The following is a 27,150-nucleotide window of genomic DNA, read 5'->3' as shown; positions in this document are numbered from 1 at the left end:
TGCAGACTTCCCTTCTCTGAAGGAGAGATTTGAGCGATATGATTTTGCTAGTTTCTTCCTGTGGTTTTTGTTAGTGTCACTATTGCTATTAATCATATTTTGAACATCACCCTATTCCAAAGCATTATACGTGAGTGTGTAGCTCGTCTTGCATCATTTGTGCTTCGGAAGTAAATCATACCCTTAAATCATGCTGCTTGTTTAGGAGAGCTATTACTTTTACTATTATGCGATCAGGTGTTTCCTGCCTAAAAGAAATTAGGCTAAAGTACTCCATCAATTTAACACACAGGAGGTCATGTTTAAGTCATATCTATGAACCAAAGTATACCATCCTTGAGACTTGAGATTGGGTTCTTTTGACTTTGAAGAAACTATCAAAAACATCATACAAATTGACTTCTAAAAACACTGACACTAAAAACTAGGTATGCATAATGAATAGGTACCATATCAAATATTGGCCAATTTTTTTAATTATTGGTATTTATTGATTTTGTAAAAGACTGCGGTTGGTGAGATTTTTCTGCTCACCGAGGCTAAATTTATTTGATCCAAAATATTTTGAGATATTATTACAAATTTAAAAAATGGTTTTATATTTTAATATGTTTTACAATGTAATTTTATTCCTGTGATGGCAAAGCTGGATTTTCAGCATCATCACTCCAGTCTTCAGTGTCACATGATCACAAGAAATCATTCTGATATGCTGATTTGCTGCTCAAGAAACATTTATTTTTATTAATGATGAAAACAGTTGTGTTGCTTAATATTTTTATGGAAACGGGGATCTTTTTTTCAGGATTAACTGATTAGTTCAAAAGTACAGCAAATCTTGAAATCTTGTCTAGCATTATTAATGTCTCCACTGTCACTTTTGATCAACATAATGCATCCTTTCTGAATGAAGTATTACTTTATTGAAAGAAAACAAAAACTGACCCAAACTTTTGCATGGTAGTGTATATAATATCAGCCAATATTGTATATTTTATTGTTCATGCTCATTTATCCTATTTTTACTTTTGATTTTTTTTTTTTTACTAAAAAACACCGATAATTAATAACAGTGTTACATGTAATCTTTAGCAAATCTCAAAATGAATATCCATTTTTCATGCTATATATTACAATTTTATGATGCCTAGATTTACATGATCTTAGTTTGTTTTTTATTTTTATTTTTAGTGTATTTTTTTTGTATTTTTTTTTTTTTGTATTTAAGACATGAACATAATTAGCCTCATCGCTATTGGCCAGAATTGTAATATTTATAAACCCCTAGTAAAAACCATTCAGGACGCCTTAGCAATCGCATTGCAATCCCCTGATCTTGTGGAGGTGGGTTTTATGCATGCAAGCACCATCATAAGCAGAACAAATAAAAATCGAGGTTTTATTTGATGTTGTTTGCTCATTATGTGAATTGTAATTTGTAAGAGATGATGAAACGGTTTATTTAAAATGTGTATGTGTGTGTGTCTCCCTGGCTGTTGTCTTGTCTCAGGCTCTGCGAAGAGAAAGCGAGTGATGAATGAAGATGATTTACGGATTCCGCTGGAAATGGGGTATGTTTAAATATGACACGCTGGTGGCAGCATGACTCAACACCTGTTAACTGCGGATCTGCATTCTGTGCTTCTAAAACAACAGAGCGCAGTATCATATAAACATCACATTAAAACTGCAGAGAAGTAAATATTCTCCTCAAATCAGAATTATTTTCTCTATTATTACAAACCCATTCAAACAAGGACTGTGGCGCCACCATTGCACAATTATGGTGTAATACCATGGTTCTTTGAATGACTATCATACTTGCATTCATATGTATTATTTACATGATGTCATGGGATAATCAAGGTACATGTGAATGCCACAGAAACAAGTTATATGAAATAAATTCTAGTATAAGAAGAAGTATTTTCAATTCGTAGGTAAGTTGTTTTTACTAGGTATCGTTTAGCATTCAAGATTTAAACGATTGAAACGTGAAGAACCACCATCATGCCTTCCTTTGACTGTTAAGGGTTAACATATTTTCTGGACTGCACAGTTTTGAATGTAAATAGATGTTTTTACTCAGCGATATGTTTAACCGATGTATTTTTAAAAAGGTATCACCTGAATGTATTTTAGAATTTTTGTCTTGTATTAATCTTAAATGTCTTCTAAAGTTTTTTGTTATTCGCTCTGTTCTTGCCATGAAGATAATCTTGCTGCTGATCTGCCGTTAAAAATAAATAAATCCATGGTATTATAAAATTACAATACAAAATAAAATAGCATAAAAGTTTGTGCACAATGATAAACACAAGTGTTTTTCTTCAACGTGTATGACATTGTTCTAGCTGGCAAAGAGAAACCAGGATGAAAACAGTGGCCGGTCGGCTGCAGGGAGACGTTGCGTATTACTCCCCGTGCGGCAAGCGGCTGCGACAGTACCCGGATGTCGTAAAGGTAACCAGTCTTCCCTGCTGCCTCTCGCTTAGACCCTCCAAATGCTCAGGTAGCCTCACTCCCCTCCCGTTAAACCCCTTTCCTCTCCCAGTGCACCAGTAGCAGTTATTGTAAGATCCAGCAGTTTACTTGAATGATCTGGTCACTTTAGCTTGCTATGCACTGTTATGGCAAGTGTGCTAGGCTGCTTTGAGTTTGGTACCATTATAGTGCTAATGGCTCTCTGGATGTCCTGTCTGACAAAATCACTATTATTCTCTCTTCTGTAGTATCTGTCCAGATACGGAATAACTGACATCACGCGTGATAATTTTAGCTTCAGTGCAAAAATAAGGGTTGGTGACTTCTATGAAGCCAGAGAAGGACCCCAGGTGAATGCCTTTCATCTCCTCTTTTTCTTTTTTCTTTTTTGTTCTCTATGTTCTTTTTTTCTCTCTGTCTCTCTCGCTCGTATTCTTTCGCTCTCCCTGTATCTCTCTTTCATCTTGAACAGGGCAGGGAATTTGATTGAACCCCGATAGCCTGAATTTCCCCTTTTAAACTGTAGGGAGTCTGTGCAATAATCAGCGCTCGTTGTTTCCACAGGGTGTTACTTCATGTTTTGTCTGTCATGTGTGTTGAAAGAGATTCTTAAGATTAAAGATACGGAGGAGCTAAAGTTTTAAAGTTTATTGATTAAAATTTAAATCAAAAATTGACTCTCTTGACTTTTTCATGCTTTTAATTCATTTGCTAAAATTGGATCTGCAATGAGAATAAGCTTTCAGAATATTACCAATTAATGATTGTAGTGTTTAGTGATATTAGGGTTACGTGATCATTAGCGATGTGGCACTAAATTAGGAAAGTTTCTGTGTTTTTACCGTCGTCTTCATTAGTCTGACCCTCCTCTGTCCCCTGCTTCCCCGCAGGGTTTGCAGTGGGCTCTTCTGAAAGAGGAAGAGGTCATCCCTCATATCTTGGCCATGGAGGGCCGGCGAGGTCGTCCGCCCAGCACTGAGCGGCAGCCGAGGGGCGGCAGTGAGGGTTCGGGCAGCCGACGACGAAAGGGCCGCCCTCCGAATCTAGGAGAGAGCGAATTCCCAAGCCCCTCTGAGGCCAAGCTATTGCGCAAGCTTGAGGCTCAGGGTAAAGTGCTACTGTTTGACTCATCTCATTCATAGACAAAAATGCATGTATTCATATTGATGTAAGGGATTTGTCTGTTTTCATCATAGAAATCGCCCGGCAGGCGGCTCAGATGAAGCTCATGAGGAAACTAGAGAAACAGGCACTCGCACGGGCGGCCAAGGAGGCCCGTAAACAGCAAGGTAATCCGCGCTTATGAATACCACTCTATTGCTCACAAAGATGTTCATACATCTCGCTGAAACCTCATTCTATATCTCTCGTTCAGCCATCATGGCTGCAGAGGAGAGGAGGAAGCAAAAGGAACAGTTGAAGATTCTCAAACAGCAGGTGAGTCTGAGAGGGAAACCTTAGGTTTTCGGTCAGCCTTAGGGTCATGTCACATGAGATTGTAAGCGTTCATTTCAAACGGAAACTGATGGTGCTTCTACGACTGCAGCTTGGCTGCCATTCGACTTTTTTAAATGCACAGCAGCACTTTCAATTAACAGACTTCCTCCTCCTCTCCTACCAGGAAAAGATAAAGCGTATTCAGCAAATCCGTATGGAGAAGGAACTCCGCGCACAGCAGATTCTCGAGGTATGAAGTGACTGCGGGAAAAAATAATAAATGAAAAGAGTTGAAATAGGCTTAACATTCTTAAAATACACACCGCCTCCTTCAGTTCCTGTTTAACATGGAACCCGGACCACAGAAGAATCACTCACCAGCATTTTGGGGCTGTGAATTCTGCATAATTTTTGTCAGGACTAATGCTAAATTGGTTTTGGTGGACAGTTTTTGAATATTAAATTTGCTGCCTCCTGTGTTTCAAACCAGAGGTAAATTAGACATAATTTTTTTTTTTTTTTTCATCAGACAATGGCAGTTCTTGCATAAGTAGCAGGAGGAAGACACTGTTTACTTTACTCACCCAATTATAGAGGCTTCAAAAGTGTTTTAGCTGGGCAAAATCAAATTGGAGCTGACACGCTTGGCAAGCCATTCTGAACAGGATTTCTTGCTGTTTGTAATTACGCATTTAAATTTTCAGCTAATTCGCCTTTGCTTTCTTTTTATATTGCCATTGTCAGAGCCCGAGGAATATTGAATAGTTTTGAAGATCTGAGGGTTGATTCTGACACAGACTTAAGGAGAAAACATTCTCAATCACTGACGCAGTGATCTGTAGCTAGAGCTAGCGCAACAATGGCAAGACTTGAGACTGAAGGGCTTTCCTGAGTGTGTGTGTGTGTGTGTGTGAATGTTTTGGATGCGAGCTCTCACTTTTCCTCTCCCAGACTCATCAATCAAAGTGTTAGTATAAGTTATAAATAAAACAGATGTTGGTTTAGCATGTTTAATTTAGGTTTATACTCAGCACGGCAGCACTGGTCTGACCCAGACCTGTTTTGCATTGGCAGGCAAAGCGTAAAAAGAGAGAGGAGGCTGCCAATGCCAAAATGTTGGAGGCGGAAAAGCGAATAAAGGTCAGTTTGTGAGTGAGAAGAGATGCTACACACCTACTCTGCACACCATGAATCATCGCCGTGGAAATCCCCCCCCCCCCCCCCCCCCCCCGAAACCCACCCCAGAAAACTTCCGTCGTTCTCACCTACCATTAACATTCCTCGGCCACAACAAAGAAGCAGAGCCTCTGTTTGACTAATGTCTGCTGGCCTGTTGGGGAAAATTAGCTTGACATCTGGGTTTTTGCTGTTGTTGTTTAAAATGAAAAATGCACAGTGCATCTTTTTATGTCTTGTACACATGGGGCCCTCACTGGAATACACAACCTGCTCGAAATAGCCTCCCTTATTTAAATCAAGTTTTGTGTTGAGTTTTATTACTTTTTGTCAATGTCTGTTAGATTTGCAGCCATCTTGTATCATATACACACATAACACATCATATAACACTTTGATCATACTGTAGATTTTAAATATCACAATATTGTTATTTCCCATATTGTATTTTCATAAAAATGGTTTATATACACTACCGTTTTTTAAAGGAATTACTTTTATTCAGCAATTACACATTCAATTCATTAATCATTAAATCATTCAGTAAATTAAATCAAAAGTGAAAGTATAGACTATTACATTGTTACAAATAAATATTCTTTAGATAAATGCTGTTCTTTTGAACTTTCTATTTATCAAAGGATCCTGAAAAAAGACACCAGTTTCCACACAAATATTAAGCAGCACTGTTTTCAGCATTAATAATAATAATAATAAGAAGAAATGTTTCTGAGCTCCAAATCAGCATATCAGAATGATTTCTGAAGGATCATGTGACACTGAAGACTGGAGTAAGGATACTGAAAATTCAGCTTTGCCATCACAGGAATAAATTTTAAAAAATGTAGTAATGTTTTACAATGTTACTGTTTTTACTTTTTAATAAAATAAAAGCTGCCTTGGTAAGCATAAGTTCTTTCTAAAACATTACAAAGTCTTACCAACCCCGAACTTTTGAACGGTAGTGTATTAAATCAGGAATTTTTCACCTGCAATCTGGAGAAACATTTTAATGCAATATGTTTACGATAATAGATGAACAATTTTCTGTCACATTTTTCTCACACAATATAAATGAGTTTTTAATCACGTTTATGCATAAAAGTAGCTAGCTGCCTTTACATTTAGGAAAGGAGTCCCTCGCAAGTGGATCATCATATTTGGGGATCCGTAGCATCAAAATATTTGAAACAAAATCTGCCTATTGCAGCCTATCTACCCAACCTGCTTCACTAGCCAACAGAGCAAAGCAAATGGCATTAATCAAACCATTTCATGTAGTATTTAAATCCAAAAAGATTGATATTTTCTTAAGCTCTTGCATTCATAGGCCTCACAGTTAGGACTGAAGGCCGAGACAAGACTCTGATTGGTGGTTTCTTTTTAGACGGTGTCATAATGAGTGTTTTGGTGCAGCGTTGAATCGTTTTTATGTTCTGTGTTTGTAGGAGAAGGAGATGAGACGCCAACAGGCTGTTATTCTCAAGCACCAGGTCAGTCACCACTCTTATAAATAATAGGTCTCATAATGGCCATTTATATAGTAGTACTGATTTTTGCTATAAAATGCAGGAGAAAGGGAAGGAAAGAGCAATATTTTATTGTAGAGTTCACAGTCACCATCTGAAATGCAGTGCATTATGGGTTTAAAAGTGTCCTAAAATAGATTTGTTCAGCCTATGCCCAATGTTAGAAGTGGCGAGTCTCATGTGGTTCTGTCTTTAACTTTCTGCTGTTTCTCTTGGTTAATTTCCATGCTTTTTTGGGAGTGGGGTCTGTCTCTTTGGGGTTACAGGCTAAAGTTTTGAGTTTGTTTGTTTTTTTCCTTTTCTTTTTAAATGACGCTGTGATTTTTTTTCTGTCTCATAATACTCTGCCAACTCTCTCTCTCAGGAGATGGAGAGGCATAGACTAGATATGGTATGGGTATGTTTCATCTTCTGTACATCTAACACTCGCATCGTGAATCCTGGTTGTGATATGATGTCATAGCAGCACATGTTTAAATGTAGCACTGGCTGCTGTCAAAACTACATTTTCCTTCTGCATGGCTTTTCAAGCAAAAAAAAAAAAGAGAACAAAAGAAAAACTGCATCGCCTACATCTGCTATGTGTGTCAATGAGAGAAAACGGCTTTGATGCAGCAGGCCTGTGCCTTATGTGTGTGTGTGTAAGTGTATGTGTGTGTGCGTGTGTGTGTCTATGGAGCCTGTTGAGTATATACTCTCATTGGTGGAAAGTACCACACACCCTCATTCCACGTGTAAAGTCATCCCAATATTGTATATTATCATTACCGCTGTGAAAATGTGAGTGTTGGTGTGTGTGTGTGCGCGTGTATGTATGTATGTTGTTGTGGCAGACTATTTGTCACAATGTTGCATTTGCACTGTGCTGATTGTCCTGCCTGTGAGATCATCAGTACAGGTCAAAGGTCATAGTGCCTGACCAATGAGAGAATTTGAGGAAACTCACACTTCCCTCTGTTGTACATTCCATGCCATCTGTGGGTCAGAAATGAAAATATCACTCTAATTGGCTTTATCCTTAAAGTCAACATGAAACGCCATCCGCATCCCATTTTATTTCCTTAATGTGACGTTCTCCAAGCGAAATAAGATATTTAACACATTATGTGGATATTCCATACTATAATGTAGCCAAACCAGAATGAATAAATAATGATTTGGCTATTGGTTAATGGTGCACTCTTTAATTTTAAGATTTTTTTTATAGTACTTAGTACATAAGTATATTTCAAAATCATATAGACTCATATAAGATCAAATAAAAGTTGTAATTTACATGGAGCAGATCTCTTCATGGGGACAACTTGGATGATGCTACATCCACACCACTAAATGTCAGCATGAATCCAAGGCATCAGTAGCACAACCTAAACAACAAATTACTGAGTGCAAATTAACATCGACTGCGTTTAACTCCACTTTTACACACACACACACACACACACTCACAAACTACCCTAAGCACTTGCCCTCGGGGGAATCCCTGCTGCTACTCTGAAGTGCGTTCAACTTCGTCAAGTGGATGAGGGAAGTTTATTTGGACAGACCCTCGACCCCTCGATTTTAATCGGATCCATAGACCGCAATTCAATACAATTGTGACATCACAACATCAACTCGCAACTTAATTTACCCACAAGTGATCAAGGGCCTTGGGTGTTCCACTGGTTGTAGGCACTCGTGCAACATAAACAATGACGTACATCCAATTGAAAGAGACGGAGGGAAGTTAGTGGGGGAAGGGCGTAATAAAGTGGACTTAAATGCAGCCATTACAACTGTAAAGTAGTTATTTGCAAGTTTTACGTTTACAGAAAGATACCAGAAACGTGTATTAAGAAAGTAAATAGGGGCGATTTTGATTTCATGTTGACTGTAAATCCATAATAACAGTGACAGAGCAATGTGCTTCACTGTAAGAACTGAGGGAAATCTGCTTTATTTTCCCTTGTTAGCTTGTAACAGTAGCTACGCTAATCTAACTCAAGATGCACCGACAGCTTTCCTCCTCTGACCTGCCCATTACATCTGTGGCTTTTCTTTTCGCTCTTTTGTTTCCGTCCGATCAGCTGTAACACATGTTTTTGTGGCTGCCTCATCCTGGCCATGGCAATGTGTCCGTTCTTCACCTACTTTTTCTCTCTCTCTTTCTGTGCAACATGCTAAACCACGCTGATCAGTTTTATCGTCTGTCTCTGGCTTTTATATTTCATTTGTTTTCTCTGTGTGGATCTGTATGCTCTGCTTTCCTCCACTGAACGATGGAATCATTCTGTCTTTTCAGGAGAGGGAGAGGAGGAGACAGCACGTTATGCTAATGAAAGCTGTGGAGGCTCGGAAAAAAGCTGAGGTGTGCAAAACAAAATAAATAAATAAAGGAACACTGTCCTTCACCACTCCACTCTCCTCTCTGCACCTCAAGGCTTTCTCACATGTCACGTCTACCTGCTCTGCTTACGCTCCCTGAATGTGTTTGCCAAATAATTTTGATGTAGTTCGATAAAGTAGCCTAAACATTCCTCATACTCCAAAACAAAGTTTTCTTGTAGAACATAAAACCCTAATGTCGAACACGGCTGATTTGGCATCCAACCGGTTAGTGAAGCCTCTCTTCCACCCCTCAGGAGCGTGAACGCCTCAGGCAAGAGAAACGTGATGAGAAACGTCTCAACAAGGAGCGGAAAATGGAGCTCCGGAGGCTGGAGTTGGAGTTGATCCGTGAGATGAAGAAACCCAATGAAGACATGTGTTTGACAGATCACAAGGTAATGGAATATAAGGCCAAACCAGAAAAAGCTTTGCGTTGCATCAACTTTCATAATCATTTATAAAACCAGTTTTTAGAATGCTTGTATTTGTAAGATTTGTGTTTCATTCATCGATAAATGAGCCATTAACAGAAAGACTCGTCCAATCAGAACTCTCAGAGGTATGATGTCATACACCGAATCTTACCAAAACTCTTTACAGTGAATTCACCTGAGACAGAATACTGCCACCTAGTGGTGATGAAGACAGGACTTTACTGAAAGTTTGCACCCTTGTATCTTGGATCAAACCTTTTGATGCTAATGATCCCAAATTTTTATGATCTCCTTGTGAAGGACCCCCTACATCAAATATAATGGCAGCTGCTTAATTTCTTGTAAATAAAAAAATGTAAACATACTTTAAAGACAGCGTTGTTTCCAAAATTAAGTGACTTTTATTGTCATTATATTAAGGACAAATCTAATTATTGTATTATCTAGAACTGAGTTTCCAAAACAGGGGTTCATGAGGGAACTGCAAGGGGGTTCGTGTGTTGATGAAAAGCTAATAATTAATTATATTAAATGTAAAAGTAGAATAAATAAATGGGGCTTGGTGTGATTATCAAATCAAAGGCTGCAATAACTGTATAGTATGCATGTTTTATTTAGAGTGAAGCATGTGGCACATTTGTACAATTGTAATTTACAGCAGTAATATATTTTTGTCTTCATTTTTAAAATGAATTCATTTGTTTTGAATGAGTCAAAACATACTACTACTACTAATCATAATTATAATCAACATCAGAGAAATGTGAGCATGCTAATTGTAAATGATTGAAATATTAACTTAAAGTCTCATGGGTACTTCAACTTTGACTCACAAAAAAAGTTTTCTCTGTATTAGTTTGTCAGTATCATTTTTTCCCACACCCTGTTAGAGTTGTGTTGGATGTATAAGCAAAACAACTTCATGACATTAAGTTGTTTATTATTATTATTATCATCATCGATTTTTATCAGTTATATTTTTATTGACAAGGTAGAAAAATACTACTTTAGATGATACAGGCGGTAAAAAAAAACAACAGTTTTTCTCACTTTTTCTGTTTTTCTCTCCCTCTACAGCCCCTTCCAGAGATTCCTCGTATCCATGGTCTGGTTCTGCCTGGGAGTGTGTTTGCAGAGTGCCTGATGGTGGTGCAGTTCCTGCGGAGCTTCGGGAAGGTGCTGGGCATGGATCCCTCTGAGTTGCCCACTCTGGGAATACTGCAGGAGGGACTGCTCAACCTGGGCAACAGCATGGGGCAAGTGCAGGACCTGCTGGTCCGACTACTCTCATCTGCTGTGTCTGACCCAGGATTACCTCAAGGACACAGGGTGAGGGGGAAATCTATCTGTTTGTCTGTCTGTCTATCTATCTATCTATCTATCTATCTTGCTTTTAATTAAGATGCTTTAGTAAAAAATGTCAGCAGAATTTGAACTATCCCCTTTTCTCCACCAGTCTAAGTCTATCTTGGGTGACCACCTGACCAATGTGGGTCTGAATCGGGACAATGTGTCTGAGGTTTTGCAGCTATACATGGAGGCACACTGCTCTCAGACGGAGCTAGCTGATCTTGCTCTGAGTTTAAGGACCAAAGCCTTTCAGGCCCATACGCCAGCTCAGAAAGCCTCTGTCCTGTCCTTCCTGGTAAATGAGCTGGCATGCAGTAAAAGCATAGTCAGGTAAGATCCAGTAGATTCCAGTTATGTTTCCAGAGTTCAGCTGCTGATGATTCATGACTTGATTGATGTTTACATTGGTACAGAATGCAGCTGTTACACAACATGGCAGTTTTTTAGTCATCACATTATGTACAATGCAATACAACACAATTTTCCAGTTGTGATACAGTAATAATTCATAAAGAACAGTCAACTGCTTTTAAATGTACTTATTCATCCAAATCAACTTATTACACTTATGTAAGACATTTTCAAATTCAAATGATTCCTGTTTGGAGTATATGATATGTGTAAAAGTGTTATGTGCTTATTCAGGCCTGTCTGGGCACTATGAAATATTAATCTTGGAATAATAGTGCATAAAGAGGCAGTGTAGAGGTCACATAGTGTGATGGTCACAGAGCTTTGAATACTTAATGCATATGAACACAGGAACCTCAACAGAGTTTGTCATGTGACATTATCACACATGTACTGTATGACATGTATCTACCAGGGTTATTATCTTTAAAACTATAAAAAATATATTTTTTTATTAATTATAACAAAATAAAATATTAGATTAAAATACTTCAAAAAATAAATTTTTAAAACAAAATGACTAAAGATGAACTTTAAATCATTTTTTTATAAAAACTATAATATATATAACTTATACTAAAATAACACTGGTATCTACAGCAGTACGAAACTGTTTGTGTGTTTTTGCAGTGAGATCGACAAAAGCCTGGAGCACATGAATGTGCTGAGGAAGGACGAGTGTATCGTGGAGGGCAGACTGAAGAAGTGAGTATCTTATTTTGCACTTGATTTATACTAATTTAATGGCTGAGTTTCAGAACTTACCTACCTAGACAGCATTTTTAGCCATAATAGATGTTCAAACATTTGAATCGAGGCATCTTACCATGCATTAAACACAAACAACGTTTCTCTTTGCCGACTGCGAAAGATGTGTGCTGAATGTACATAATTAATTATCATAATGTACATCACTAACCAATGAGTATTTTTGCATGTGTTCATGCAGAATGAAAACAATCTACGCTAAACGGACAGGGAAACGTGAAGCAATCGCTGGAGGGGAGGAGCCTCAGGCTGCGGGCTGCTCTGCCATTGGTCACAAGCGCAAGAGGAAGGCTGGGGATAGTGATGACGAAGACGATGAAGATGAGGACAGTGATGACGCAGGGGATGAGGATGACGATGATGAGGAGGAAGAGGCTAAAAAGGGAAAAAAGGTGGAGACGTGTGATGAGGTAAAAAGCGTTAATTTCGGGTGCATTTTCATACATGGATTCTACCTTTATCATATATCTTTTTATTGACTGAGCATGTATATGTGTGTGTGTTTGTGTCAGGATGAGGGAGACCCATCAACAAGTGTTGAAGAGCTAGAGAAACAGATCGAGAAATTATCAAAGGTAAATTCAAACATAATTTAGGGCTGCATGATTTGGGGAAAACAAATCTAAATTCTCTTATAAAATTTGCAATTTCAATTTAAAACGTGATTTTGTTTAAAATTGTGCTGGTTTGTAGGACTGCAGTTAAGCCCAAAATTTTGTGATTTTATATCAATATGACCATAAGGAATAAAATAATAATAATAATAAAAATGACGATGATGATAGTAATAATAATAATTTTTTATTATTTAATATAAAGATATTTTATACTAAACAAAATTGTAAATATTATTATAAAATATTTTTAAAATTATTATACAAATATTTTATATTAAACAAAATAGTAAATATTACTATTGTTATTGTAATGTTTTTACTATTTCACTTTTTTGATTAAAAAAAAAATCTAATATTTAAGAAAAATAATTATTAATTTAATTTGTTTGGAAAACCACAGGGAGCCCTTAAAGGGTTAGTTCAACCAAAAATGAAAAATTCTGTCATTGATTTTTCACCCTGTCGTTTCAAACACGTACGATTTTCGTTCATCTTCGGAACAGAAATGAAGATCGTGTCTCTTCAGAAAAATTGGATTAATGGATGATTGGTGCATGTTACGTCCCAAATGCATGTTATAACTTACAAGTGACCTAAATTCAGAGCAGATGCAGAGATGAGTCTGTGTAGAGGAGCGTAAACTGCAAACCGAGCCACTCGGAGACACTGAAAACACCAGATGATGAGCTGCTCTCGTGTAAATGAACACAGTGCTGCACTTAACTTTGAAACACCCAGTGCATGTATTTATTGAATTGAATTGCAGCTTTTACGATTTGACAATTGCACTAAGCAATAGCGCGATTTTGGTTTTATTTCGTTGAATCAAGCAGCCCTATCATAATTACATATAAAATCCCAACCACACACACTCATATGTGTATTTCTGTATGAGTACAGCAGCAAAACCTGATCCGTCGGAAGCTGTTTGAGTCGTCTCATGCCCTGCGGTCCATGTCATACGGCCAGGACCGGTACCGCCGCAGATACTGGGTCCTCCCGCAGTGTGGAGGGGTTTACATAGAGGGGTTAGAGAGTGGAGAAGGTGAGTCTTATCTATCCGTCCATCCATAAATGCATTTGCGAACAGCCACACCATTCATTTGACACTAAATATGTTCTTCCTTCTTTCTCTCATGTAGGTCTTGAGGAGTTGGAGAAAGAGCGTGAGAGGATGAGGAACTTTCCAGTTGTGCAGGTCAAAGAGGAGCCCAAGGAGGAAGCTCTGCAGCTTCATCAGCACGAGGAGATACAGGGGGCTGTGAAGGAGGAGGTGAAACAGGAGGAAGAGAAGCTCATCGATCCTGATCTGGAGGCAGATAAAGAGGTGCGCTCCTCCCCACTAAAAGAACTGCAGGAAACAGGGGTTGTGACCACGCCCCCTCAACCGCCAGAGCTCCGCCCCTCACAGAGCCCTCAATGTCAGGAACTGCCTTGCACACCTGCCGGGGCCAAGGGGCTCAGCCACGCCCACAACGGCTGCCCGGCAACAATCGCCATGGAAACAACATTAGCATCATCTCCAGCTCACTCTCCAACTACCTCTAAGCTGACAGAGGCCAGCAGCCCGAGCGCAGACCACGCAATCCCTCCTCCTCTGCAGCTGGGCATCCCCGCGCACATCCTGCAGCCGCAGCTGACGCAGACTCAGCTCCTGGCCAACGACCAGCTGCTCAAGGTCTTGAGCGAGCGCGGCGGCCACTGGTTCAGCCTGCTGCCTCGCTCACCCTGCGACGACACTTCCCTCATCCAGCCGCAGTCCTCACACAACAGCAACACCCCCAAAACTCCACCTCCACCGTCTACCTCCTCCTCGCACCATCACCTGCTTCCTCTTTCTGCATCTGCAAGCACTCTGAACCCCTCAGCTGCTGGGATCAGCAACCTCAGTTTGCAGGTAATTACCCGTCCTATTTGAAATGTATTTCATATTGACAGTGTCCAACATGATTAAGCTACAAGCAATGAATCTCTTTCATGTTAATCTGAGTTTATGTCCTGACCAGCTGCAACCCTGTCAATTAACGTGAGACAAGACGTTTTATTGGTTCCTTGATTTCTGTTTCTTTCATGTCACGCTGGGTTGCTATGCCCACAGTGAAATCTCATTGGTTTGTTCTGATTGATTGTGATTGTCTTTAGTGTTGCACCGAAATAAAAATCCTTGGCCGAAACCAAAAATTCTGAAAGCCAAAATCCAATTGATTTAAAATCAATATCAATTATATTGATGTAATATTATAAAATAGCTGATTACACTATTTTCCTTCAATTGCTGTGACTTTTATATGACATTCAGGGGCTTGACGTTAACTTTTTTGCTCTAGCCGCTCAGCATTTTCACTGTCCACAATTTTGACATCGATACCATGGGGGAAAACTGCCATATAGATACTTTTAATATTATCTCATAATTTGGCAGCAGGTATATTAGGTTGCTGTCACTTTAAGACCTGACACGCATCCATTATACTGTTACACATGCGGTTTCTTGTTTATGTGAGTACTCGCCAAGACCAGCATTTTGACATTATTTTGTTTGTATTTGACTGTTAAATCTCAATAAGCAGCGAAAAAGAACTCAATTTATTACTGAGAGGCGGCTTTATGTGTGCATACTTTGGGTATGAGCACAAAATCTCCAGGAATGAGTAAAAATATGTGTAATTCCACGGCGAAATTCAAACCCTGTAACATTAACAATATTCATCTGGAGCAAATGAAACGAGTGAGTGAGGGGAGACGGGTTTGTGTGTCGAGAGATGAGAAAGCAAGAAAGCGCAGGTGGTATCTATTCTACGGATAATGAGTTTTGGAAGCGTTTCAGATATTTCAGTATCGAAAATTTTTATATTTATATTTATATATCTATATTTTTAAAGCTACGATATGTCTTTTTTTTTCGCCGCTAGGGGTTGCTAACCTCTTACAATAACAAAGGAGTAGGTTGATGACGCATAAGCGGAATTCTGGAACTTGTCGTCATGCTGATGGATCTAATAATGTTTATGGATGAGTGAATACATTGATGTTTTTTAACATGACTGTGGTATGAAGCAGGGCGCGATTGCTAATAATAGACAGATATCAGCGCCACACGCGAGTCCCGCGGGATATAAAGGAATAAGGACATTTTCATTCTACCGAACTACCCGCAAGTGCTGAATTACTACTCACACAGGTCAGTTTATTTGACTTGTGAGGTAACGCAGCGCTGTTTCACTTGGTCTACACACTATCATGCTAAACTGCATTTGAGTGTGTTGAAAGTTATAATGTTATTCTATGTTAGTTTGTTGGCTGTATGAGACTAGCTGTAAGCTAGATCAACATTAGAATAGCATACTGATCATATTCTAACATTTCATCATGTTGAGCTATATAACATTGATCTGTTTTATGTACATTTGCTCACCTGTCTAATAAAGTACATGGAAGAGCGGCGTCTCTGTCAAGTCGTGACTCGTGAAGCTTTTAGTTCAAGTTAGTCGCGGACGTGAAGCTCTCGGCATCTCGAAAACACCACGCCGATATTGATCCTCGTTTTATTTCTCCTTTTGTCCGAAAGTCTGCTTGCCATGGTCCATAATGTTTGAACGAAACAACAACAGCGCGAGTGTGCCACTAGACGTAACGCAGTTGTCCACGTCTGTCGCCATGGTTACTATGAAAGTACAAGCGGAAACCAGGGATAACTCGGATATTATGTCATTGACAGGCGACAATGACCAGGGACGACGAGCCATTATTTAAAATTGGAATTTCTCTGAAATTAAAAATCTTTGGGAACTTTTGGGATATTGTAAGTACACAACTGCAGGAAATATATCACACCGTGCAAGTGATTTTTGGATATTTTATTACAAAAAATCTTACATATTGTACAATTGGTAAAACTACATTTGAAAAATTTACATTATATATAAAATTCAACCCGCCAAATTGGCTACTAGTAGGACTGACTGCATTACACTGCATAACGGGTTGGCGGGTATTAATGTCAAACCCTGTACATATTACTAATAAACAATTTATATTGTTTAAATAAACGGACTATATTATTATTAGTGTCAGTGTTGAACAATGTAATACTTTTGTAATAGCTTAAACAGAATTAAGCCAGAAAAATGATTAGATACTGAAAACATGCGAGTGGAAGTGTTTTTAAAACTGTCTAAAGTTTCTGCTAAATTGTGAAACTAAATCAGTAACTCTTTTTGACTCCAATGTTCCTCATTTTCTACAACAACATTCAAAGCCCCCATGACTGAAATATAAATGTTGTTCGTAATTTTTTTTTTCTTCTCAATTTTACCTGCTAAAATATTTTAGCTTGGCATAAATGTAAAAAGAAAAAAAGTAAATTCATTATAATATATACTGTTGCTACACAACATATCTTGTTATCTCATTATCTCCCACAGGTGAAGCCCGGTGGAGCTCTTATTGGTTTGCCTTTGTGCAGCTGGTCCGGTGGGATCATCAGCCCCAGTCTACCCCTGTGCAGTAGCCCGCTGCACATGTACCCCTCAGTGGAGGGCAGCGCCAGCCCCCTGCTGGCACACAGCGTTTCAACCAGCAAAAGTGGTTCTCCTGTTCCCACTGGGGAGAAGCTTACATCAGCGCCTTCTCCAATGGCACTGGACCTTCCCAGAAATCATGACCACCCCGAAGCGCTGCCAATACCAGAGGGTGAGTGTTGGTATCATGCACACAAATGCTACTTTGTTAAATAATAATATGTAATTTTTAGTCTGCAAGATTTAACCATAACATATATCAACAAATGTGTCATGAGTCTAGTTTTGTCTGGGGTTGTTGATGGTAATGGTTTTGGCTGATTGGCAGACATGCTGCTGGGCTGGTGGAAGGTGACAGACATGGAGGAGCTGAAAGCCCTAGTGAACGCTCTCCACAGCAGAGGCATCCGAGAGAGAGCCCTGCAGAAACAGCTGCAGAAATCCATGGAGCTCATCGCACAGACCTGCAACAAGAACCGAGAGGGTGAGCACCATGTGCCAGTGTGTGTTTGATCTTACAGATTTAGCCATGGAAACAGACCGAAATAAAAAAGATCGGACTGCCAGAGATGATGTTTATTCATCATCGTTAACACAATTTGACATTCCAGTAGTTTAAATGTATTCGCTTTATTGATTCCAGGACACACACAAACACACAACAGTCCACAGTTGTTTTTGTCATATTGGAGATAGTCCTTCATACTGTCTTATTTCTTTCTAAATTAAATCCAGGGAAGACTTAAAGGGCACTTATTATGACTCTTTTCACAAGATGTAAAATAGTCTCTGATGTCCCCAGAGTATGTATGTGAAGTTTTAGCTCAAAATACCCAACAGATCATTTTTTACAGCATGTTTAAATTGTAATTTTTTGGGGCTCAGAAAAACACGCTGTTTTAGTGTGTGCCCTTTAAATGCAAATTAACTGCTGCTGCACGGCCCAGGGGGCGGAGCCTCATGAGCTCGCGCTAAGAGCTAGGATAATCTCATCTGATAATATCAGAACAGAAACTCTCAGTTGCGGTGTTCATTTCGACTCGGAGTCGGACAATAATGCCCACAGAGCCAGAGAATATATGCTGTATGGACATAGAACAGGTATAGTTTAGTTTAATTATGGTTATAACTTATTTGTCATCTGCTTTTATCCACTAATACAAGCCTGCTGTAGCAAAACCCGTCCGAATGATGACCAAAATATACTGATGAGTTCATTGAAGTTTATTGTACATCACACAAAAGATGAGCGTTAGTTTTACTCCAGAGAATCTCTGTAAGAGCTGAATAAACATAGTATAAGAAGTGCGCATTAAAGTCTTATCCATAAACTCTCTCTCTCTCTCCCTTTCATTATCATCAACATACACAGCGAAGTACACAAAACACTCGTTACAACTAACAGTAAACAAATATAAACACACCTTTTCAGTGGGTGCTAAATAAACTGGTAAACCTTATATCCGTAAAATGACTCGAAGAGCTGTCATAAAGAGCGCGCTCGCACTTTCATTTCTTCCGTGTCCAGTCACGTTAGGCCTGTCGCTCCGGAGAGTGTAAGCTTGATCACAAACAGTACAGATCCATCCTCGAGTAACAACGAGAGTAAATGAAGACTGCTATGTTCATTCTTACATCCAACAACAACACACCTCAATCGCTTAGGAGACATTCTTGTCTACAGCTGCTCAAGCGTCGAACAATGGCGGACTCTGTGTCCAGCTCACTCAGGGCGGGTCTATGCTCAAACTGAAGTGTCAATCAACAGTCGTGGGAGGGGCCTGCTCAATTCTACGTCACATTGCGCCGAATCTGAGAACAGCTCATTCTGAGACAGTGCTTATGATTTATTGAGATTGTAAAAAAAACACTGGGTGGATTTTTATCATTCTAGGGTGGTTTTGCTCACACACTGCCAACACACATTTATGTTCAAACACCATGTAAAAGTGAATTTTGCATAATAGGTGCCCTTTAACAAAACTAATGTTTTCTTTTAATTTAATTAAATTTTATCAAACTGATAGTTCTGATTCTTGATTATGATTTTGTTTAATAGCCGTGATTTATTTACGATAAAGTGTACGCTTCACCGAATAGATCTGTTTCACTGAGAAACACCCTTAGCAACATAAACAATCAATATATTGTCAAAACTGTTCCATGTATTATGTATTTCAGCAAAATTAACGGTTTATTGTTTATTTCACCCTTTCTGGCATTATGTCTGCATCATGTACCTTTAATTTTAAGACCACCCCTTTATTTTATTTTATTTTATTTTTGTGTGTATAAACACACAGACACACAACACAAACACACTCACACTCTCTCACACACACATACATATATATACCTATATGAGTGTGTGTACACACACCTACATATACAGAAATATAATATATATATACACACGTTAACGTTTAAGATGCGATTAATTTCGATTAATCGATTTGACTGCTCTAAATACTACTGAATACAGTATATTTTCAAGTCAAGAAATATGAGTAAATTTAAGCAAATTAATCAATATAGAATGCAAAAATGTCAATCAGAATAACCACAATTAATTACTTTGGCATTTTATTATTTGCCAGCCCTAAATAACAGTCATAAAAGCCCTCTAAACCACTGTGCAACTGACTCAGCCGAGCATGCAGTTGTCAAAACGTGCTCAATTCTGCTGTGCTGTGCCTTACGGATGTTATTTCTCCTGGGGTCTTACGGTTGTCTTATTTTTTGTTTGCAGTGGCAGTTATGGAGGTCTCGGAGCTCGACGAGGGCCAGGTTTCCGTGGAGACGCTGCAGGAGTGGTGTGTGGAGGAGCAGGCCATGGAGACTGACATTGCTCTGCTGCAACAGGTGGAGGAGCTGGAGCGCAAAGTCACGTCCGCCAGCCTGCAGGTCAAGGTGAGTGCACAGTTAGTATGCTTCCAGAAATGCATCAAATCATGGTCATTTCTTATATTAACTGTCACTTCCCACAATCCCTTGCTTCAGGGCTGGACATATCCAGAGCCGCAGTCTGAAAGAGAGGACCTAGTCTATTTCGAGCACAAGCTCCTCCCCAAGCCCCGCCCTGGGGCGGAGTCTCAAGAGGAGCGCAGCTCGGAGAAGGGCCTGATCCGTCGTCCCAGCAACCCTCTGGACATCGCTGTGACGCGATTGGCAGAGCTGGAGCGCCACATCGAGAGAAGGTACCTGCGGAGCCCCTTAGGGACCACCATCCAGATCAAACTGGATAATGTGGGTACAGTCACTGTCCCAGCACCTGCTCCATCCACTAGCGCTGGAGGGGAAGGGTAGGTCATCCAGACTGCCAGCCTTCGTCTCTCCTCCTCCTCCTCCTCCTCCTCCTCCTCCTCCTCCCCCTCTCCCTCTCTCTGCTGGCTGGGGCTTCTCTGCTCGTCCGTCCATGCGTTCTCACCCTGGCTACAGTTTCGGGTTTCGTGTTTGTTTTTTGGTTTCATTTTCCTCTCACTCACTTGCCTGCACCCTTCCTGTTTTTGGCTGCATGGTTTTAATCAGCAGTGCACAGACGGAGTTTGAAAACGTCAAAACTTGATTTGTTTTCTAATACTTCTAAGTGCATGGTACACCACAGCATCCTGTGCTCTCCGTCCTCATGTATGGCTGTGAAGTCATACCACAGAATTGTCTGGCGTATGCCTGTTCTTCACTCCTCTGTGTGTGTGTGTGCGTGTGTGTTTATGTGTGGATCTCAGGATCTCAGCTACTCAATCTGACATACATTAAGGGCCAATGACATCTTTGAAATAAAGCCCTCTCTGATGTGTGTGTGCTGCAGGGGAGAGGAAGAGATTGCTCCAGGGATGAAGCTGTGGCGGAAGGCACTGACTGAGGTGCGCAGCTCCTCTCAGCTGGCCATGTGTCTGCAGCAGCTGCAGAAATCCATTGCCTGGGAAAGGTCCATCATGAAAGTGGTAAGTGACGTCATAAACTTCACTGTCCGTAAGTGTAGGAATGTGTGTTATGCATCTACATAATATATATGTTGTAGTTTCCATTCTTACATGCCTGTTTGTGTTTTCAGTACTGTCAGATGTGCCGAAAGGGGGATAATGAAGACCTGCTTTTGCTGTGTGATGGCTGTGATAAGGGGTGTCACACCTATTGCCACAAACCCAAGATAACCACTATCCCAGAGGGAGACTGGTACTGCCCTGCTTGCATCTCCAAGGTAACCGCCTCCAGATCAAATCACCAGTGGTGCAAGTGCTCCTTTGCTGAGGGGCATGTTTTCAGAGCTATAGCTCTAAAATATTCAGATACTTTTTTTCTGGATGGAGCTGGATGAACCAAATTTAACACGCAGATTATATTTCTACTGAATATCTTGGATTATCTTGGATTTCTATATCTTGGATATATATATACAGTGCCCTCCACAATTAATGGCACCCCTGGTAAATATGATCAAAACTGGCTGTAAAAAATAAATCTGCATCGTTTATCCTTTTGATCTTTCATTCAAAAAATGTGCAAAATTCTAACCTTTCACTGAAGTAAAAGAATTGAAAGTGGGGGGAAATCACATTATGAAATAAATGTTTTTCTCCAAAACACGTTGGCCACAATTATTGGCACCCCTAGAATTTTTTACGAGTAAAATATCTCTGAAGTATATTCCCATTAATATTTACCTTTTTTAGCACACCAGGGTGACTAGGAACATGAAACTGTCCAGCTATGACTTCTTGTTTCACAGGAGTTTAAATATGAGGAAGCACAAAGGCCAAATTCCCTGAATCATCCATCACAATGAGTAAAACCACAGAATATAGTTCTGATGCGTAGCAAAAGATTGTTGACCATCACAAAATAGAAAGTGGCTGTAAGAAAATAGCTAAACAATTGAAAATCCCCATTTTGACCATCAGGGCAATAATTAAGAAGTTCCAATCAACTAAAGATGTTACGAATCTGCCAGGAAGAGGACGTGTGTCTATATTGTCTTAATGGACGGTGAGGATGAAAGTTTGAGTGGCCAAAGACTCTTCAATAATCACAGATGGAGAATTGCAGAGATTAGTTGAGTCTTGGGGTCAGAAAGCCAAAAAAAAAAAAAAAAAAAAAAAAAACCTACATCCCCACATGTTGTTTGGGAGGGTTTCAAGAAAAATCCTCCTCGCTCCTCCAGAAACAAACTCCAGCAAATTTAATTGTAAGACATGACTGGAACTTCAAACGGCACAGTGTTCTGTGGTCAGATGAGACTAAAAAAAGAGCTTTTTGCCAGCAAACACACTAGATGGGTTTGGTGAACACAAGGATAAAAAGTACCCCATGTGTACAATTTAATATACCATTGGATCTTTAATGTTGTGGGCATATTTTTCTGCTGGAGGTCCTGGACTTCTTATTCAGATACATGGCATCGTGGATTCTATCAAATATCAACAGATAAAAAATCAAAACCTGACGCCTTCTGCTAGAAATCTTATAATGGGCCGTGGTTGGATCTTCCATCAGGACAACGATCAAAAACAAACATCAAAATCAACACACAAATTTGTTTTGCGGAGCACAAAATGAAGCTTCTGCCATGACCGTCCCAGTCCCCTGACCTGATGAGTGGAGTGAACTGAACAGAAGAAGCGCCAACATGGATCTGGGAATCTGAAGGATCTGGAGAGATTCTGTATGGAGGAATGGTCTCTGATCTCTTGTCAGTTATTCTCCAAAGTCCAAACTCATCAGGCATTATAGGAGAAGACTCAGAGCTGGTATCTTGTCAATAGGAGATTGCAAAAAGTATTTAATAAAAGGGTGCCAATAATTGTGGCCAACGTGTTTTGGAGAAAAACATTTATTTCATAATGTGATTTCCCCCCCACATTCAATTCTTTTACTTAAATGAAAGGTTAGAATTTAGCAAATTTTTTGAATGAAAGATCAAAAGGATAAACAATGCAGATTTATTTTTTACAGCCAGTTTTGATCATATTTACCAGGGGTGCCATTAATTGTGGAGGGCACTGTATATATATATATATATTCTTTTTTTTTTTAAGGGTTAGTTTTAAGTGAAAATTCTGTCATTAATTACTCACCCTCATGTCGTTCCAAAACCGAAAGACTTTCGTTCATCTATATGAGAGAGATATCTGAGAGATTTCTGTCCCTCCATTGACAGTACATATGATGCTTTATATGATGAACAGATTGAATTTAGGCTTTATTCACATATAAACATTCATCACCGCATAAATTAAAAATGGTAAATGGAAACTCAAGCATGCTTGAGAACCAATGAGGTTCATTCTCATGTTACACAGCACGTTTGAGCTTCCGCAAGAGGTTTGTTCTCGCGTGTCAAGCAGGTTCGGTTGAGCTTCTGTTTATGTTTGCTAATCAATGTTTATATGTGAATCAAAGCCTAAATTCAATCTGTTAATCATAAAAAGTGATCGTGTCTCTTTAGAAAATTTGCTCTAAACCTCTTAATTCAAATGGATTAGTTTTATGATCTCTTTATGAACTTTTTGAAGTGTCAAAGGGGTAGTTGTGTAGCTGTCAATGGAGGGACAGAAATCTTTTAGATTTTATCAAAAATAAGTCTTACAGGTTTGGAACGACATTGACAGAATTTTAATTTTTGAGTGAACTAACCCTTTAAATTTTCTCTCTCTTTTTTAGAAAGTCTCATTCTCACCAAGGCTGCATTTATTTGAATAAAAATTGCATACCCCTTTTTGCACCCCTGCCTTATGGAAGCTTGTTTCCGCCACTGAATAATAAATAAATAATAATAATTGTGACTTTTTATCTCACAATTCTGACTTTTTTTTATCAAGTCAGAATTGTGACTTTTTTTCTCAGAATTGCGAGATATGAAGTCAGAATTGTGAGAAATAAAGTCGCAATTCTGAGAAATAAAGTCGCAATTGCGAGATATAAAGTCGCAATTCTGAGAAATAAACTCGCAATTGCGAGATATAAAGTCGCAATTCTGAGAAATAAAGTCGCAATTGCGAGATATAAAGTCGCAATTCTGAGAAATAAACTCGCAATTGCGAGATATAAAGTCGCAATTCTGAGAAATAAAGTCGCAATTGCGAGATATAAAGTCGCAATTCTGAGAAATAAAGTCGCAATTGCGAGATATAAAGTCGCAATTCTGAGAAATAAAGTCGCAATTGGGAGATATAAAGTCGCAATTGGGAGATATAAAGTCAGAACTGCATGATATAAAGTCGCAATTGCGTGTTATAAAGTCAGAATTGTGAGATACAAACTATTCTGAGGTAAAAAAAAATAAAATAAAAATCAGTCTTTTTTTTCCTTAGAATTGGACTTTATATCTCACAATTGTGAGTTTATATCTCACAATTCTGAGAAAAGATGTCAGAATTGCGAGATATAAAGTCGCAATTGCGAGAAAAAAAGTCAGAATTCTGACTTTATAACACGCAATTGCGAGTTTATATCTCGCAATTCTGACTTTATATCTCGCAATTCTGACTTTATAACACGCAATTGCGACTTTATTTCACGCAATTCTGACTTTATATCTCGCAATTCTGAGAAATAAAGTCAGAATTGCGAGATGTAAACTCGCAATTGTGAGATAAAAAGTCGCAATTATCTTTTAAAATGTTTTATTTTGTGGTGGAAACAAGCTTCCATACACTGCCTTTCACATGCAGGATTCAGAATTGAATAATAATTATAAATAGTAGTTATATAAATAATGATAATAAATATGTTTTTGCTTAGTCTTCTCATTATTTCATCAGTGGAAGTGACTGCAAGTGCTAGTGAGCTGTAATAATAGCACTTGGAGCAGTGATGTGTACTGTTCACTGGCTGATTTGGAGTGTTATTCCTGTATGTTAACTTGTAAATCTTAACTGGTCCTGTCCACCATTTCAGGCAAGTGGTCAGTCACCTAAATCTAAGAAGACTCCGAATCGTGCGCCACCAGCCAGTGGAGGAAAAAAGACAGAATCCGCCAAGAAAAGCAAGAAGCAGACGGAAACGTGTGAAGAAGAGGAAGCCACCAGCAGCAACAACAGCACCCCAAAGAAAGCAGCCGCCACCTCCACCCAGGCCAAGAAGAACACCGCCACCCCCCCTGCACCCAAACCAGACAGCCCTGCCTGCGTAAAAAGAGCCAAAACAGCCAGAGACAACAACCGGGACCTGGGCCTCTGCAGGTACCACTCGCATTCTCTCATTTTCTATGTGTATTTGTGGAGGATGCAATGTTGCTTTTTATGCAGACCTCATGTACGTTTGTACTTCTCAGGGTTCTGTTGGCTGAACTGGAACGTCATCAGGACGCCTGGCCCTTCCTCACACCTGTTAACCTCAAATCTGTCCCAGGGTACCGCAAAGTCATTAAAAAACCCATGGACTTCTCCACTATCCGTGAGAAACTCGTCAGCAGCCAGTAAGTGTCTTTCTCTTCCGCTTTAAAGTGTCTTGAAGTGCCTTCTGCCAGGGAGACTCTTTTTCTTGCAATTGCAAGTTTATATCTTGCAATTCAGACTTTTTCTCTTATGTAATGTTATTATAAAGTTGCAATTCTGACAAATAAAGTCAGAATTAAGTAATATAAATTCAAAATTCTGACTTTATAACTCTCAATTGCAAGCTTGTATCTTGCAATTCTGAGTTTTTTCCCCAGAATTGTGAGATATAAACTTGCAATTGCGAGTTATAAAGTCTTAATTGAAACGCGAAATTTTGAGGAGGGAAAAACGTTTTTTATTCGGTGGCAGAAACAAAATTCCATAGAAGGGGGCATGACAATTCTGGATGAAAATAGTTACCTAAAAGTTAAATAATAATTTTCTTTTATTTTCCAAAGCGTTAACAAAAATCCCCCCCCCCCCCCCACACAATCCTTTCCACCGAAATAAATAAATAAAATATTAATAAGAATAAGAACTATAAAAATAACAAACATTCATAAATAAATACTTTCTTTTTTTTCTTTTTTTTACAAAATTATACACTTTACAAATGAACATAATATCAATATCAAGAAAATAACAAAATATTTTTTTTATTCCTCTTAGCATTAACATGATAGCACTGTCCATAATGTGCAACACACACATATCTGTAAACACTCCAAAAAAATGTTTTAGTGTTTCATGAACCTTTAACAACGAGACACAGATGCAGTAACCGACCTGAATTTTTGCTGTGTTCTTTAGATATCAGAATTTAGAGACGTTCATCATCGACGTCAACCTGGTGTTCGACAACTGCGAGAAGTTCAACGAGGACAACTCGGACATCGGCCGGGCCGGGCACAACATGAGGAAGTTCTTCGAGAAGAGGTGGACTGAGCTGCTGAAGCAGACTAACTGAGGTGGTTTCATTTCAAACCTGCGACCGGGGCTCACAAGCAGACTCTTTCTGCAATCCAGGGCCCTTCAGGACCGACCAATCACACATCAACACCCAAAGAGACACAAGACAGAGGGTGTCTTTGTGCAATACCATTTCCTTCTAGAAAAGAGAAATCGCACTGAAATTTCAACCATCAGAGCTGTACTAAGGAGAAAAATCCCTTTCCACTACTTGTAAATATCTTTTTATTTTGGTTTTGTATTTTTACTTTATCGTTAATATTATAGTGAATGTATTTAATTTTTTTAAATGATTATTTATGACTTAATAAAAGAGAGGTCCACTCTTCATTTTCTATGAAAAGGAAGAAACAGCAAAACTGCTTTAAATCTAATGGAATGTTTATTTGTTTGTGTTTTTCCTCTCCAAATATGAAACAAAGCCAAGAAAAAAAAAAAAGAAACTGTTTACACTGTTCTGTGCCATGTGGCATCAGAGTATTCAACCCTCTGAAAGTGAACTAACGGCATCACTGTACACACACACACACATACACATACACACACACACACACACACACACACACACGCAGACAAGCAGGAGACACCCATGTGTACATACTGTCTATTAATGTCAATATATTGAGTCTTGTTTGGAATGATGTGTACATATTGTTTCAGACATTGGATATTGTTTATGCCTTAGAATGATTGTAGCAATTAATTTT

General features: G+C 39.0%; 1 protein-coding gene across 18 annotated transcripts in view; it reads left to right on the top strand.

Moving 5' to 3' along the window:
* The window catches only part of baz2ba (bromodomain adjacent to zinc finger domain, 2Ba), a gene marked incomplete at its 3' end in the record, with an annotated part of 91,109 nt that extends 64,023 nt beyond the window's left edge, over positions 1-27,086 (top strand). For 3 of the 18 annotated variants that reach the window (XM_079883407.1, XM_079883414.1, XM_079883417.1), the window contains exons 11-38: positions 1,511-1,571; positions 2,355-2,463; positions 2,733-2,834; positions 3,375-3,591; positions 3,681-3,773; positions 3,860-3,921; positions 4,106-4,171; positions 4,996-5,061; positions 6,546-6,590; positions 6,991-7,023; positions 8,911-8,976; positions 9,251-9,391; positions 10,508-10,759; positions 10,887-11,110; positions 11,822-11,896; positions 12,141-12,369; positions 12,472-12,534; positions 13,477-13,621; positions 13,719-14,473; positions 17,001-17,268; positions 17,425-17,580; positions 19,846-20,006; positions 20,097-20,398; positions 20,905-21,040; positions 21,151-21,297; positions 24,993-25,276; positions 25,369-25,512; positions 26,285-27,086. In XM_079883407.1, the coding sequence (XP_079739533.1) occupies positions 1,511-1,571; positions 2,355-2,463; positions 2,733-2,834; positions 3,375-3,591; positions 3,681-3,773; positions 3,860-3,921; positions 4,106-4,171; positions 4,996-5,061; positions 6,546-6,590; positions 6,991-7,023; positions 8,911-8,976; positions 9,251-9,391; positions 10,508-10,759; positions 10,887-11,110; positions 11,822-11,896; positions 12,141-12,369; positions 12,472-12,534; positions 13,477-13,621; positions 13,719-14,473; positions 17,001-17,268; positions 17,425-17,580; positions 19,846-20,006; positions 20,097-20,398; positions 20,905-21,040; positions 21,151-21,297; positions 24,993-25,276; positions 25,369-25,512; positions 26,285-26,441 (4,559 nt within the window). The remainder of the gene's footprint in view (positions 1-1,510; positions 1,572-2,354; positions 2,464-2,732; positions 2,835-3,374; positions 3,592-3,680; positions 3,774-3,859; positions 3,922-4,105; positions 4,172-4,995; positions 5,062-6,545; positions 6,591-6,990; positions 7,024-8,910; positions 8,977-9,250; positions 9,392-10,507; positions 10,760-10,886; positions 11,111-11,821; positions 11,897-12,140; positions 12,370-12,471; positions 12,535-13,476; positions 13,622-13,718; positions 14,474-17,000; positions 17,269-17,424; positions 17,581-19,845; positions 20,007-20,096; positions 20,399-20,904; positions 21,041-21,150; positions 21,298-24,992; positions 25,277-25,368; positions 25,513-26,284) is intronic. The other 15 variants (XM_079883409.1, XM_079883418.1, XM_079883424.1 and 12 more) reach the window with 15 other exon arrangements.
* Positions 27,087-27,150: the final 64 nt, after the last annotated feature.

This window comes from Squalius cephalus, assembly GCF_949319135.1.
Source record: "Squalius cephalus genome assembly, chromosome: 10".
Lineage (NCBI taxonomy): Eukaryota > Metazoa > Chordata > Actinopteri > Cypriniformes > Leuciscidae > Squalius > Squalius cephalus.
This window is presented reverse-complemented; position numbering and strand designations above follow the sequence as displayed.